The sequence below is a fragment of the Chiloscyllium plagiosum genome, unplaced genomic scaffold (assembly GCF_037043375.1).
Source record: "Chiloscyllium plagiosum isolate Xiang-an unplaced genomic scaffold, Cpla_swu_hap1 HiC_scaffold_2, whole genome shotgun sequence".
NCBI lineage: Eukaryota > Metazoa > Chordata > Chondrichthyes > Orectolobiformes > Hemiscylliidae > Chiloscyllium > Chiloscyllium plagiosum.
Window position 1 is genome coordinate 86005569 of NW_028270140.1, and position 17215 is coordinate 86022783.

The 17215-nt window shown below is 42.2% G+C and overlaps 1 protein-coding gene across 1 annotated transcript in view; it reads right to left on the reverse strand.

The window, feature by feature from the left end:
• Nucleotides 1-16444, reverse strand: part of hsd17b4 (hydroxysteroid (17-beta) dehydrogenase 4) — a 149906-nt gene extending 133462 nt beyond the window's left edge. The window contains exons 1-4 of the mRNA XM_043711513.2: nt 16357-16444; nt 11795-11848; nt 5299-5406; nt 2051-2110 (exon numbers count right to left, since the gene is read on the reverse strand). Coding sequence (XP_043567448.2) covers nt 2051-2110; nt 5299-5406; nt 11795-11848; nt 16357-16429 — 295 coding nt within the window. The 5' untranslated portion in view covers nt 16430-16444. The remainder of the gene's footprint in view (nt 1-2050; nt 2111-5298; nt 5407-11794; nt 11849-16356) is intronic.
• Between the last annotated feature and the right edge of the window lie 771 nt (nt 16445-17215).

Sequence of the window (17215 nt, forward strand, 5' to 3'; positions counted from 1 at the left end):
GGCTTTTCTCCATGAGGCCCATGGAGTGTTTTCTCATCCAAATTCACCTCCAAATTGATTAGTTTTGCCCTTCCTTCACGATTTTCAGTCACTCTACATCCCAGCATTCTAGTTCTAAGCCCTACATTTGAGTTCTCCACCTTCTCTCCTGCAAAAATGAATCCTGATAACATTTTTTGACTTTTAGTGAACCCCCCAGGATTAACCAGGACTCATCCCCTTGAGTGACTTAGCCAGACAACGCCAAACGATGAGTGACCAGATCCCAGATATATCTGTGCAGCTCTTCCATTGTGTTCCTTCAGTTGCCTATACTGATTTCATTAGAACCACAGGGCTGATCACAGCCCATTCCCCACTGCAGAGCTGTGGATTATTCTCCTTGACCTCCTGTGTCAGGACCCTGAAGAGAGTAACCCTTGAGGCTTAGGCTCGACTTTGAAATATGGCCATTTGCTTGAAGTATGTCCAGTGTCTTTAGCAAGTATCATGCTGGCACATGATGCAGGTATAACAGTTTCATAGCAACGTATTGTACAGAAATATGATCATGCCCTTGACTGATGACTGCTAACAACCATGGCAAGCTGCTTGGTTTTGGGTATGTGCTTAACAGCATGGCGAGGCATAAATAGTGAGAGCCTTCAAGGTCAGGCTAAGGAGCCAAAGCACAAAAAGGCAAGGCAGGAATGTTATAAGCATCTAGGTAAACAAAGCGAATGAGGTTTAACAGATCAAGTTAGGGGCACTGATATATAGCTTTGTTTAGTCCATGAGCTGGGTGTCATCCTTAGTGCCAGTGTGGACCAAAGTGCACCATTAAAGTACAGAAGCATACTGTAAGTGGTTCAGAGATGTTAATGATGCAGTAAGGCTGTTGTCAAATGCCAACGTTTGTGGACAAAGCGTGTATGTGGTCACTGACCATTGAGCATGCCTCCAGATGTTGAAAATTGATGTCCAAAATAAAGATCCTGAAGAAAAAGCATCAAGCTGAAATCGCCAGGCAAGCAATCTAGCTTTTATTTTGGGAATTCTCAGCATCTTTTTTTAAAATCTGTTAAGTAGGAGAATGCACATTTACAAGGTAAAACTAAGTCATAATGATGGTGACAAAAAGCAATAATCTGCATTAATAGGCCTCATGCCACTATACAGCAAGGATCTCATCTCAACCTCCAGGACTTGGTTCGAAAATGCAACATTTTGGTCTCAATATTGAGAAAGGCCTTGCTTAATATCTCATTCCATCTGCTGAAAGTTTTTGTTATAGCCACATCTTTCAGGGTCTGGGAAGATTCTGCTCTAGGTCTGTATTTCCCACTGTTTGAAGAGTGAAAGATGATCTCATTGAAATAAAAGAATTATTTAATAGAATGGACAAGGTGGATATCAAGAACATTTCCTCTGGCTGAGGAATCTAGAGCTAGTGGTCGATGCTTCAGACTAAAAGAGTTGGCCATTTAGGACTGGGATGAAGAGCAACTTATTCACTTCATAAATGATTCATAGATTTTTAGATACTGCGGGAATCAAAAGATATTGAAGGGGGCAGAGACAGTAATGAACGAAGTTAAAGCAGAAGATCAGTCACAATTGCTCTGAATGGCAGAACACGTTTAATATGTCTCATATTTCTTCCGTTTTATATAAGCATTATATTAATGCACATTAAATGCTTATTCCTCCTCTTATTCCAGTAAGTCTCAATTATTGGCACTATATCATAAACCCAAGCAGCTACCAGTTCCTCAATAACTTTATTTATCAAGCTCTGACATTTATGCACTTGCACTCAAATGTCCTGCTTCATCTTTCTCCCATTTGATTTTTCCCAACTGTGAACTACTGTATTTAATTTTCCCATACCCACGAACCTTTTATTTCTCTGCAATGCTTCACTCTAGCATACATTTTCCTACCAAATCATCAGTTTAAATAATCTCCTACAGCACTAGTTAACCTCCCTTCAAAGAGGCTGATGTCAAACTTGACACAAAGTTCATTCACCTTATCAGGTTGTTTATTATGAATTTGTCAAACCACTTACCTATTCTTCCGTATGTATCCAAAGCAGTCTGAACAATCTTTTCACCTTCTTCCACAGAATCTGCAAAGCATGGCAAAATCACAATCTTTAGTATGAAAAACAACTCAATGTGAGACATACAAACTTCAAGATTCATTAGGAATTCTTTGAGAGTTCTTACTAGTGCTTTGAAATTATGCAAATATTCAAATAACCCCAACTGATCAATCATTGATTAAAAATGCTATCAAAGTTCTGCTAAAGCAACATTGAATACATGCCAATTTATATAGAGTATCGTCTTCAGCCAATATGTCAGCTGCCTAACAAATTAAATGAATTCTTGTTTCCAAATCCTTATTTGGATAGTTTATCATGGTTCATAAATTTTAAATGAAAACTGAAACATTTGATCAAGCTAGTAGAAATAAATTCAATGAGCAAAAAATAATTTTTAAAAAATCAATTCCAAAGACTTTTTGTAGGTTTCATTTGGTGCACTTTCAGTCACCGAAAAAGGAACTGAAGTGCTATAGTCTTATACCGGCATCTAGTGGTGAATGAGGCTCAATGTAAGTTACAGGGAAGGTTTAGCCATTACCACAGTAATTTACGACATTAGAGCCTTGACCAATTAGCACATCTGGTTGTACCAGTTCTTTGGTAAAGCAACTCAAAAATATTTCAATCCACTTCTGATCAATATTAGTGCTCCAGTCACTGCTTCAAATATTTATTCACTTTTTCTTAGAAGATGCAACTTTCGCTGGCACAAAGGAGTTATGATGTGCAGGTGCCGGTGATGGACTGGGGTGGACAAAGCTAAAATCACATAACATCAGGTTATAGTCCAACAGGTTTATTTGGACTATAATCTGGTGTTGTGGAATTTTTAACAGAGGAGTTAGACAGAGTATCCAACATTCCAAATTATGGACTCAAGAAATGTTTTCAAACATCTCTCATTCTTAACAAAAGGGGGAAATTGAGTCAAGTGTTTTACTTATAGCCCTATCAAAGGAAACCACTTTTGTTTCTAACAAGATTCATAATTTTCTAAAACCTCTTGAATCAGTTTTCTCTGCTCCAATGGAGATAGTGCCAGAATCACAAAGGTCTTGAGGGGAGGGTTGGGTTGGACAGAAGGAGAGGAGGGAAGGAAAGAGAGATGGTGGCATGTTAGTCATATCAATGGACTAGTAATCCAGAAAACCAGACTATTGTTGTGGGCACGGAGTTCAAATCTCACCACTGCAGCTTATGAAATTTAAATTCAGTAAGTAAAGAACCTAGAACTAAAAGTGAATCTCAGTAATGGTGACCATTAAATTATCAGTGATTGTTTTTAAAAGTCCATCCGATCCACTAATCTCCTTTAGAGAAGCAAACCTGCCATGCTTACCTGATCTGGCCTACATGTGACTTCAGATCCATGGTAACACAGCTGACTCTTAACAACCCTCTGAAACAGCCAGAAATCAGTTCGGGGCAAGTGGAGATGGGAAACAATGCTGGCCTTGCTAGTAATCACCACATTCCTTAAAGTAATTTTTAAAATGGCATCAATTATGTTGTGCATCGTCTGTGTCTTTCATTCCCTTGCTATAACAGGCTATCCAATGCTATAAACAATGCGGAAATTAGTATCCTCAATGCTTTGCAAGAATTAATCAATATTTGCTTGCTCTTACATTTTGTGCCACTATTCAAAAGCTGAAAATGTTACTGATTTTATTTGCCTCAACTCTCAAGATTTGGAAATGGTTTTTGAATTTCTAGATTCACTACTCTTCAATATCCCTCCATTAAATGTATGCTTCACCCCTTTGTTTCTAATCCTATAATACAGTCCCTCATACTGTGGTGAAGATTCATGATGATATTATTACTCCAGGCCATTCTGCTATAACTTGCATTTTGTTAACATGAATTCGCTGTAACGTGAGTGACAAACTTGGAATGCTGTTTCTAAAGTGCAAACCTTTAAAATGTGTGTTGACTATAACATGATTACACCACTAACACTTTAAGCACGGTTTCTAAAATACGATTTTTCTACTGTGCAGGGTTGCACAAGAACACAACTATTATATTATAGAAGAATTATCTGTATTTGGAAACTTTGTGTTCTAAAATGGGGTAGCCAATGTGTATCTTTAGGTTTGAATTGGATTTCAATATTGTGCTCGTTAAAAAAGAATGGTATACTTTTAGTTTATTTTGATTTGTGTGTCATTAAGGGTTGGCTGGAAAGTTTTGATGATGCAATACCTTTCTTAAAAAATTCCAATAAAATGAATAAACATGCTTTCCCTTTCACAAGCTACAAACAAAAGAAAATAATTTTTTTTAAAGTACCAAAGATATAGAACTCAATGACAATAAAATCACAGCTGCAATATTGCAGGCTCGAATCTATTGTTGCAAAAACAAATTATCTCCTGTTGCGGCTTCAAGTCTAGTTTCACAAATGCTGTGATTACTGCAGAATATTTACAAAATTTTTAATTTATTGTTGATGATAAAACACTTCTTTGAGGGGAAAAATGCGCAATTAAACTGAAAGCAACATTTGACTTTTAAACTAGGAAGTCATGAGGGTTTAAAAATATGATCAAAAAGGGAAAGAGCCAAGCCTGGGAACACAACAGTAATACAGGCAGTTCTCCTATAATGCTACAGTTGCGTTCCAGAAAAACCTCGCTTAATAGAAAATTGCTTAATAGAAATAATGGGGTCTGAGAGAAAAATGGGGTTAGGGGCAAACTAGCAAACAAAATCACTCGTAATCGCTCAAAAATTAGCTAAAAGTCTAACACAAAGTATAGCGCAGCCTAAATGAAGGCTGAAATCATATTTATTAACAATGCAAAAAGTAAATTTAACACTGTACATGTAAAAAAGCTGCTCACTGTACACTACCTCTCACAGAAAGCTGCACAGAATGGCATGGAGCTCACATCATGCATGCGCAGAACGGCACAGAGACTTCAGCGCTGAAATTGCACATGCGCAGAATGGCATATAAACTTCAGAACATGTTCATAATGGCACGAAGACTGGCACTGATGTCATGCAAAGCACACTAACCGATCTCCGCTGGAATCTGCTATTGCCAACACAGGTAGGTGCTCTCCAAAATACTGTTCCCTAATTCTTCAGCGACGTTATAGCCAAGTTGTGCTGCCTAAGCAAGTGTTATCTCAGAATGACCTGTATGATGCATTTATAAACTGAAAGGAGGGGAAATTAAATTGAACAAAAAGTACCATAGTTAGACACAGCTTTGCCGCCTTTTGCCCTTATCTCTTCCACCACTCTGTCAGCAGCAGAGGAGCTTTTGCCTTCTCCTTTGATGTTACCTCCAAGGTCATTTACTGTGAAAAGAAAATAAATCGGATGTTATAGGCACACAATATTTTATTTCTGGAACACATGAAATTCTGGCATCGTGCTAAGAAACAGAAGTAACGAATACAACATTTTTACCCTACTCCACAGTTCAATGTGGTCTTGGCTGATATCCAGTTCAATGCCATTTACCCACCTTTTCTCCCTATCCCATGATACCCTCAACCAAACAAATAGCCTAACCAAATAATAGGCAGGTGATGGCGTTATGCATTTGTTATTGGACTAGCAATCCAGAAGGTCAGGTAATACTCTGGGGACCTGGGTTCAAATCCTACCCCACAAAATAGTGGAATTTGAATTCAATACAATTGGAATTAAGAGTCTCATGATGACTATGAAACCATCATTAATTGTCATGAAAAATTACCACCCGGTTTTGTAATGTCCTGCAGGGAAGAAAACTGCAATCCTTACCTTGTCAGGCTTACATATAACATCACAGCCACAACAATGTGATTGACTCTCAACTGTCCACTAAAGTGACCTTTACTAAAATTGTTAAAAAGTCTCAAAATGAAAGGAGACCAGATGGACCACCTCTTACTAATCTAGGCATTGTAAACAATAAAGAGAAACACATGCTATATCAAGCAGCAAAGTCCTCCTTACCATATGGGGGCTAGCGCTAAAATTGGGAGAGCTATTCCATACACAAATCAAGCAACAGCCTGACATTATCATACTCAGAGTCATATCTTAGACTATAAGACATAGGAGCAGAAATTAGGTCATTCAGCCCATCGAGTCTGCTCCACCATTCAATCATGGTTGATAAGTTTCTCATCCCCATTCTTCTACTTTCTCCCAGTAACCCTTTATCCCTTTGATACTTAAGAATCTATCTCGGTTTTAAATATACTCAATAACCTCACCTCCACAGCTTTCTGTAGCAATGAGTTCCACAGATTCACCACTCTCTGGATGAAGAAGTTTCTCCTGATCTCTGTTCTAAAAGGTCTTCCCTTTACTCCAAAGCTATACCCTTGGGTCCTCGTCTCTCCTCCCAATGGAAACATCTTCCCAACATCTGTTCTGTCCAGGCCATTCAGCATTCTCTATGTTTCAATTAGATTTCCCCTCATCTTTCAAGTATAAACCCAGAGTCCTCAAATGTTCCCCATATGTTAAGCTTTTCATTCCTAGGACCATTCTTATGAACCTCCTCTGAACATGCTCTTGCAGAAAATATCCTAGTCAGCACCATTAAATCCGTATTGTAATGCCCTGTTCCACTGACATTACAGACCATTCAGAGGGGTTAGCACAGTCAGGAGGGAGTTGCACTCAAGTTTGCAAAACTGACCAATAACCCCATGAGACCTCATGACATCAGATTGAACAAGGGAAAGGAAATTTCATGCTTGCTGATGAATCAGTTAGCCTCCATGTTGAACACGACTCAGAGGAAAGATTGTGCATGGCAAGGACTATACTGTAGAGGAAGGGGACTTCATAGTCCATCGGTAAAAATGGCTTAGCAGCACCAGTGCTGGTGGAGTCCTAAAGGTCATAGCTGCTAGACTGAGTCTGTTAACAGGTGAAGGAACCAATTAGAGGGAAACTCCTACTTGCTCTTATCCTCACCAACTTGCCTGCTGAAGATCCATCTGCCTATGTTAGTATCTGTAGGAGTGACGACCACAGGCAGCTACAACAGTGGACTACTTGCATTCCAAACAACATAAGCAGCAACTTTGGAAGTTACTATCTAAGGAACCTTCATAAACTTATGCAAAGCATCTTGTTGGTAGTACACGTTGCTGCTACTGAGTGACAAAGGTGGAGGCAGTAAATGTTTGCAGATGTGGCGCCAAGCAAGTGGACCGCTTTATCCTGGATGGCGTTAAGCCTCTTGAATGTCACCAGGGAGTATTCCGTCACCCTATTGACTTGTGCCTTCCAGATAGTGGAATGTCGAAGGGTTGATCAGTACGTTCGCAGATTATACAAAAATTGGTGAGGAGGTAAACAATGAAGAGGTCAGCCTTAGACTATAAGAGGATTTGGATGGATTAATTAGACGGGCTGCTCAGTAGCAAAATTGAATTCAATCTGGATAAAAGCAAGCTGATGCACTTGGGCAGAACAAACAAGGCAAAGGAATACATGATGAGTGATATAACCCTGGGAAACACCGAGGATCAGAAGGACCTTGCTGTGCATGCAACTGGTCTCTTAATGTATCAGGTCAAGTGGATAAAGTGATTAAGGCATCATATGGTATACTCGTATTTATTGGTCGAGGTATAGAATTTAAGAGCAGGGACGTGACGCTGAAACTGTATAAAAGTTTGGTGAGGCTATAGCTAGAGTCATAGAGAAGTGCAGTTCTGGAATCAAAATTATAAAAGGGAGGTGACAGAAGTGGAGAGGGTGAAGAGGATGTTGACAAGGATGCTGCTTGGACTGGGAAGTTTCAAGTTGCAAAGAAATATTGGACAAAATGGATTGCTTTTCTTACAGCAGATTGAGAGGGGACATGAATAACAAGTAAAAAGTTATGAGGGGCATAGATAGGGTTGACAGGAAGAAACATAGATTTAAGATCAGGGCAGACTGTCTATTGAGAGGAAAATTGTTTTCACCCAGAGGGGGGGTGAGAATCTAGAACTCACCACTTTTAAGGATGGTAGAGGCAGAAACCTTCATAACTTAAATGTGCACTTGCAATGCCAAGCATACAAGGCACTGAGTTGGAAAATGGCATTAGAATAGTTAAGTAGTTGTTTTTGACTGGTACGGATGTCATGAGCCAAAGGATCTTTTGCTGTACTGTAGATCTCTATGATTTTGGGAGTCTAGAGGTGAGATATGTTCTGCAAGATTGGTAGCCTTTGACCTGTTCTTATAGACACAGTATTTGCAGATATCATTAATCAATCTGTTCAGATATGTTTTGATACACCTCAGCAGCAGGTGTACTGCTATGGCGAGTCCAGTTCCGCTGGATAATGTTAACCCCATGGGTGTTGATAGTGGGGACTTGAGCAATGGTAATACGATTAAAGGTCAAGGGGTGATGGCTAGACTTTTTTTTTTGCTGGAGATGGTGTGATGAAGCGGAGGTTGTCTCCCTCTGAGAACTAAAATTAAAACACCCAAAGAGGAGCACCTCACCTGTATAATCTGTAAAAGGAATGTGAGAAGTGGTGTAACCTGCTTTTCAGCTATTTCCAGTGGTTAAATAAAATAAATCCCTGATACTCACTTTAAAAAAAATCAACAAATAATAATTTACTTATCTAATCCTAACAGTGAACAAATTATCTAAACTATTAACAAACTGAATAAAACACTCCTAACTACAATCTTCAATGCATTATCTGAGCTGAGATGGCACTTATTGTTAAAAGCTATCTTGAGAATAAAACTTTTAAAAAACTCTGGGATTTACATATGAAGGAACTAACATGATCGTTCAAAAAGATGACTGACTCAAGCTAAATTTGTTTAATATTACATTCCATGACACTGCAATCCTGTTGTTATAAATTCCGTGTAGTATGATTCTGCTCCACAACCACCTGATGAAGAAGCAGCGTTTCGAAATCTAGTGCTTCCAAATAAACCTGTTGGACTACTATCTGTCATTGGTATTTTAGATGGTGCTTTCTCCAAAACACAGATGAAGCTGTGAGAGCCAGCAATTCTCTCTAAAGAGCGGAGGGCCATTAGCTCTGGGGGATGGCAGCATGCTCTAGGGTCTTTGTCCAACTGTCCCCTTCTTTTATACCCAAGATGACACATCAATATTTCTTACAATAGCATTGGCCCTATGTTGCCAAAACCATCAGATGTAAATTTAACAGGTTTTTGGTAACTAAGTATCTGGTTCAAATGGATCAGCGAAATTCAAACAACTACTGTCTTGGTAAAAACTGCTGCTTGACCTGCTAACTGTACAGCATTTCAATACAAACATTGCAATTTAGGTGTAGTCTGTGCATATGCAAACTTTCAAGCTGCTGCTCACAGATATCCATTTTAAACCTCTAAGCACAGAAAAAGCACATGATCTTTTAAAGGGACTCCACAATGCTTTCCCAATTTTACAAACACCAAATTCTAACTTCCTGCCTCCCAATCTACAATTACTCTACCCAACTTCGCAACAATGGTGATTGTCTATTGTACGCCATGAATGTTACTTGCCACTTGTTAGTCAAAGCAGGATATTCTCTGCGCCATGGAGAAAGCAAGGATTGCAGATGCTGGAGATCAGAGTTGAAAAGTGGGGTGCTGGAAAAGCACAGGTCAGGCAGCATACAAAACGCAGGAGAACCGACATTTCGGGCATAAGTCCCTCATCAGGAATGTTTCTGATGAAGGACCTATGCCCAAAACGTCAATTCTCCTGCTCCTCAGATGCTGCCTGAGCTGCTGTGCTTTTCCAGCAGCACCACCAGAAGGAGGAGCGGCGCTCCAAAGCTAGTGCTTCTAAATAAACTTGTTGGACTATAACTTGGTGTTGTGTGATTTTAACTTTGTCCACCCCAGTCCAACATCAGCTCCTCCACATCACGGTCCCCTCTGAAATTCAGCTCTCTTGTCCATGTCTGAACCAAGAGTGTAATGAGGTCACATGGTGAGTTATCTTGGTGTTTTAGTTTTGTGGGCAGCACGGTGGCACAGTGGTTAGCACTGCTGCCTCACAGCGCTAGAGACCTGGGTTCACCTCCCGCCTCAGGCGACTCTCTGTGTGGAGTTTGCACATTCTCCCCGTGTCTGCGTGGGTTTCCTCCGGGTGCTCCGGTTTCCTCCCACAATCCAAAAATGTGCAGGTTAGGTGAATTGGCCATGCTAAATTGCCCGTAGTGTTAGGTGACGGGGTAAACGTAGGATTTTGGGTCTGGGTGGTATACGCTTCGGCGGGTCGGTGTGGACTTGTTGGGCTGAAGGGCCTGTTTTCACACTGTAAGTAATCTAATCTAATCTAATCTAAGAAACAGGGTGTCAGTGAGCAGATTATTGCTGTGCAAATGTTGCTGACAATGTTGTTGATGGTCACTTCCACCAATTTAGCAATCATGATGACTGATGGGGCAGTTGTAACGTTAAAAGTTCAAATGGGACTCTCTCTCTCTCTCTCTGGACATTAATGAAATATTGAAGGGTTAAACTGCACTGTCTTTGGGTGGGGACAAAAGCCATGAAAGAATGTGAATGACTATCCATTGTAACTTACACTTCATTTAGACATCACTCCCCTGCTATTGTCAAGTTAAACTATCAATTCAATCTCATCCATTCAGAAAAGCTTTCTGGCCAGAGATATGTCGCACTTGTTTTAGTTTTGGAAAGCACTGAGGCAGGAAATGTTCTGTACAACAGTTCCTCAGGATTAGGACATTAGCATTTGCTTTATCTCCGATGATGATCCCATCCTGCCATTGTACCTGGGGTAACGTGACTGTGAGTGAAAGGGAGTTGTCTTGCGTGGCATATGAGTGTGGGGCAGTGGCCAGAGTATCTGTAAGCATTGCAACTGTCCTGTGTTAAGGGAATGTGCTTTTTTTGTTCGGAGCCTCACTTTGACCCGACTTTGCATATCTGTGAAGGGGGGGTCACCTAGCTTGTACAAGCTTTATTAAACTTTAACTGTTTCCTTTGTTCAGAGAGAGCTTATTGCCATGATCCCGTAAGCCCTGCGAGGTGTGTGTTAAAGGTTCCTCCAGAACGCCTATACTGTACTGTGTTTAATAAATTTGGTTGCTTGTTCACAGAAGTTGGTGTGTTGCAGTTGCGTCAAGTGTGTAAGAACCTCAAGGGTAAAAGAATCTAACACAGTAATTGGCGGGAGTTAGATTTATCCTGCATTTTGGGTACAGGACGTACTAGGCATCTTTTCACATGTTTGGATTGATTCCAGTGTTGTAGATGTGCTGGAACAGCTTAGGTAAGGATGCACCAAGTTCTCGAGGACACGTCTTCAGCACCAACACTGGAATGTTGTCAAAGACCATGGCCTCTGTAGTATACAACGCCTCCAACTGTTTCTTGATTGAGTTCACTCTGACATCGAGTGAACCAAATTGACCACAGATAGATATCTATGATGCTGGGTCCTCCAGAAGAGGCTCAAGATGGATCATCCTCTCTGATGTACTGAACTCTCCCATTATTGAAGACAGGAGTACTTATAGAGCCTCTTTCCCTAGTTAACTGTCACTCACTGTCAAGGTTTACACATAAAGGTGATCGCTTGGGTAAAATAACAGTTCAAGAGAGCCCGTATAACATGTCATAGTTTCAACAGACGGGGGATGAATATTAGAGGAAAACTATGAAAATGACGCTTTAAGAAAATATGCATGGTGATTTAATAGAGGTTTAAATTCAAACAACACTTACCAACCACAGAAGCTCCTCTTTCTGCAAATAACAGTGCATATGTTCTTCCCAAACCTGTAAAAAAGACTTTGGTAAATCTAGATGCAAAGTGCATAAGTTTACAGTTTAAATATTAAACTTTTACACAGATGTATCAAAAAGTACATAAGTATAATGCAATGTAAACAGCAACGTATCAGGCCAATTTTATTTTTCTAAATTTTGGCTAAATTGTCGCATGTTGATAATATGTAAGGTTGAAGGGTGTGGTGCTGAAAAAGCACAGCCAGTCAGGCAGCATCCAAGGAGCAGGGGAATCGATGTTTCAAGCCTAAGCCCTTCATCAAGTATGAGGCTTGTGGCCCAAGGTGGCTGAGAGATAAATGGAAGGGGGTGGGGCTGGGGAAAGGTAGCTGGGAAGGTGATAGGTAGATGAAGGTGGGAGTGAAGGTGATAGGTCGGAGGGGAGGGTGAGCAGACAGAAGGGAAGGAAGATGGACAGGTGGGACAGTTCAAAAGGGCAGTGCCAAGTTGGAAGGTTGGATCTGGGATAAGGTGGGGGGAGGGGGAATGAGGAAACTGGTGAAATGCACATTGATCCTGTGTGGCTGGAGGGCCCCAAGGCGTAAATTGAGGCGTTCTTCCTCCAGATGTCAGGTGGTTAGGGTTGGCGATGAAGGCGGCCCAGGACTTGCACATCCTTGGCGGAGTGGGAGGGGGCGTTAAAGTGTTCAGCCACGGGGTGGTGGGATTGTTTAGTGCATGTGTCCCAGGGACGTTCTCTGAAATGTTCCACAAGTTTGCTTCCTGTCTCCCCAATGTAGGGGAGATCACATTGATACAACAAACACAATAGATGACATGTGTGGAAGTATAGGTAAATCTCTGTTGGATGTGGAAGGATACTTTGGGACCTTGCACAGATGTAAGGTGTGGGAGCAGGTTTTACACTTCTTGTGGTGGCAGGGGAAGGTGCTGGGTCTGGAGGGTGGGTTGTGGGGGACGTGGACCTGACAAGGGAGTTGCGGAGGGAATGGTCTCTCCAGAATACAGATAGAGGTGGGATTGGAAATATATCCCTGGTGGTAGGGTCCGTTTGTAGGTGGCGGAAATGGCAGAGGATGATGCAATGTATCCAGAAGTTGGTGGAGTGGAAGTGAAGATCAGGGGTTCAAGGGTGGAGGTGCACCAAATGGAGGAGTTGGACTGGAGGGTATCATGGGGGGGGGGAATTGCAGTCTTTGAAGGAGGAGGCCATCTGGAATGTTCTATGGTGAAATTGGTCCTCCTGAGAGCAGGTGCAGCAGAGGTGGAGGAATTGGGAATAAGGGATAGGATTTTTACAGGAGGCAGGGTGGGAGGAGGTGAAGATTCAGACATCGCAACAAGGACAGAACTCCCCCGATCCTCACATTCCATCCCACCAACATCTGGATTCTGCCATTTCACCACCTACAACCAGGGATATATTTCCCTCCCCATCCCTGTGTTCCAGAGAGACCAGACCCTCTACGACTCCTTTATTAGGTCCACACACTCCACCAACCCAGACTTTACTTCCGGCATGTTCCCCTGCCACCACAAGAAGATAAAAACCTGCGCCCACACCCCTATCCCCGTTTAACTCCATCCAAAGCCCCAAAAGGATCCTTGCACACCTGAGAGATTTACCTGTACTTCCACATGTCATCTACTGTGTCCATTGCTCCCGATGTGGTCTCAGACTAAAATTATCAAAGCACAATAACTTGTCATTTACCTCTATTATTATACAATCCAGGTGTTTGTATGATTCACTAATATCAGCTAAGAGTTTGTGTTTTGCACGTAAAATATAACCATCGTGCAGTTTAAATTAATTATTTAGGGGAAAAAAATCTGTGCACAAGTCTGATGAGCAATCTTACATTTCAAAAGTTCTCATGAACAGGTTAGCGGGAAATGTATTAAAAGGAGGCAACAACATTTTATCAACTGATCCATAAAACCAAATGGACCCAGAGTCAATGCTGACTGTGTTGATTTCAGCTCAAGCAACAGTAGAACTATACAAATGATACAATGGACTCTATGGCTGTACTAGAATAGCGTCACTAGTTGGCACCCTAACATTACACTTACCTTACATACTTACTGTCCAAAACTCTAACTTTCAGAATATAGAGGCTGACTCTGTTAGCAAAGCAAGCATGATTTGCCTCCCTCTATGTTACAACAGAACTTTCAAAATTGAAGTGCAGTTCCAGATTTTTAAGGGAGCCCTGAGCAAAATCTTCTCTCAGAAACATGGAGCTCTCCTCTTTCCTAAAAAGAAAAGGTCAGACAGGCAAGCTGCATAAGACTGCCACTTCCCTGAAAGACCACCTCAGTTTAAGAGTCACATATCTAGTTTTGTTAGTGGCTCAGCAAAAAGTGCAGATGAGACCACGAAGAAACAACAGATGTACATGAGTGAGCAAACTGGGCAGATAGAATTCAACATAGGATCATAACCTGTAACTGCACATGAAGTTCAGCTCCTGGCTGAAAAGTTAAGGACATGTTCACTGCTGCAAGGCCAAAACAACCTGAGCTGATTCTACAGACATTAACTGGCCTAGGACGAGATTTCTACTCCCCTCTGGAAAGGCAGCCTATTTGTTAGAACTGCTGTCTCTTTCTCCAGTCCAGCAGCACCAGTAAGAGTGGTAACCACTGCTAGGACCAACTAACAAAGTTACTAGTCATTAACAAAGAACATTGCAGGACTTGGATAACAAAAAGATGAACAGAGGCTTTATGCCAGTCCAGGCGAGCAAGCTTGCATGAGGGGAGTGGTTAAGGGCTACCTTGTAAAGGGCACACTGGGAGAGAAACAACTAGGAGTGCAGAGTACCATGTGAATCTTCTGTAAGATGCTGTCCAAGCAGGAAGAAACTCAGTCTATTACTCAGGATCACTGTAAACTCACCACGTGGCATGGACACATCTAAGTAAACTACCAGCACCAGAAATAGGAGGTACCCTTTAAGTGGGCATCAAGTGGCCCAAGGGCAAGCTACCTGATAGCTCCTGTTACTGGTATAACATGACAGACATGGGAAGGAAACATTCCATGCGCCTTGGAAATAGTGAGGACTGCACATGCTGGAAAGTCAGAGTCGATACAGTGTGGAGCTGGAAAAAGTACAACAGCTCAAACAGCATCAGAGGAGCAGGGGAGTCAACATTTCAGGTGAGAACCTTTCATCAGAACATGCCATGTGCAATCTGCCCATGCCACCCAACCTTACACCCATATCCACGTTCTAGAGGGAGGGGGCAGGATGGGTAAAGTTCTAATCACCCATTTTGAATAAGCAGATCAGATAATGAAAAATTGAGGATTTCTGTCCACGAACAGCAATTACCAAAATCTAGGGTTAAAAATCATTCAACTCCAGGTAATAGTTAAACAGGCTGGACTATAACCCGGTGTCATGTGCTTTTTAATTTTGTCCACCCCAATCCAATACTGGCACCTCCACATCAAAATCTAGAGAACAGATACAAAAAACTAATTAAAAGGACTACTGGACAGCAAGTCTTCAGTTCTAGCAGCAGAAATACATAAAAGTTGACAGTTATACTACAATGGAAATACTTTTTTTTGGTTCGTATACCACTGAAATCACCAAGGCCTGGAAAGGATTTGGTTTGGCACTGAAGAGGGTGAATCTTAATTTCACTAGAATAACATTGGCTAAGGGGGTTAAATTACATGATAACTGAATAGTTTAGATAGATATTTGCTTGACCATTTAAAAAAAATTAATTCAATCTAAGGTATTTTAGATTATTAAAAAATGCAATACAGTAAATTGAAAGGTACTTGTGGTACATTGGTAATGTCCCTACCACTGGACTAAGAGGCTCAGGTTCAAGTCCCACATGCTCCAGAGGTGTGTCATAACATGTCTGGACAGGTTGATTTTTTATTTCAAAAGAATAAACAGAAAGTGTTCTCTCTAGTGAGAGAGTTCTAATTTTCCTGCTGTGTATCAAAGTTGGACAGCACACAAATAAAGGGAAAAAAAACATTCACACAAAGATACTTTAACACAAGATTCAGCAGACTATGTACTGGAACTGATAAACTGTTACAAAGTTGCAGTATCGACATCTCCTTCGCTGTTCTCACTGAATCTCACATGACTATAGTATTTGTAAATGTAGAGTGAAATCTGGACAGACCTTCTGATGAATTGAGCAATTCACATTGTGGGTGTACTCTAAGTCAATATTTAAAGGTACAAATTTCATTTCTGACTCTTAGTGGGCCGTCGACACTGTTTGGGAGTTTAATTTTAAAATAAATGTGGCAGGTGTAAACCAGCCCCGAATATTAAGATATGTTTCTGGACGTTGTCCTCTGAAAGGTACAAACAGAAAAACAAGGAAAGCCTCGAGTGGAATAAGTTTTGGTAAAGCCCGAGCTCGCAGCATTAACCTGATCGCTCAACCCGGGCAGGGGGACACAAGCAACAGGCTGTACCCATCAATGAAGGATAGCAAAAAGAGATGGGGTGAGGTGCAGGGGTTAAAACACCGCGCCAGGAACCGACCTCCTCCAGCTCCTGTCACCAAGGCCACCTTCCCGTCAAAGCGAAGAGGAAGACCAGCTCCCACAGCCGCCATGTCTACGCCGTCACAGGGAGACGGGTGCGCAGGCGCAGGTCGCACTGCAACCTGGGAGATGTAGTCCCGACAGCTGCTCCCAGACCAGGATCTGCGCCAGGTGCTGTCCAGATCAGGTGCTGCCCAGACCGGGTGCTGCCCAGACCAGGATCTGCGCCAGGTGCTGTCCAGATCAGGAGCTGCCCAGACCAGGTGCTGCCCAGACCAGGATCTGCGCCAGGTGCTGTCCAGATCAGGTGCTGCCCAGACCGGGTGCTGCCCAGACCAGGATCTGTGCCAGGTGCTGTCCAGATCAGGAGCTGCCCAGACCAGGTGCTGCCCAGACCAGGATCTGTGCCAGGTGCTGTCCAGACCAGGTGCTGCCCAGACCAGGATCTGCGCCAGGTGCTGCCCAGACCAGGATCTGTGCCAGATGCTGTCCAGACCAGGTGCTGCCTAGAGCGGGTGCCATGCAGGCCAGGTGCTGCCCAGACCAGGATCTGTGCCAGATGCTGCCCAAACCAGGTGCCGCCCAGACCAGGATCTGTGTCAGGTGCTGTCCAGACCAGGTGCTGCCCAGACCGGGTGCCGTGCAGGCCAGGTGCTGCCCAGACCGGATCTGTGCCAGATGCTGTCCAAACCAGGTGCCGCCCAGACCAGGATCTGCACCAGGTGCTGCCCAGATCAGGTGCTGCGCCAGATCAGGTGCTGCGCCAGACTAGATGCCATCCAAGTCCTGATAAGACCATGTGTTGATCATGATTTGGAGATGCCGGTATTAGACTGGGGTGTACCAAGTTAAAAATC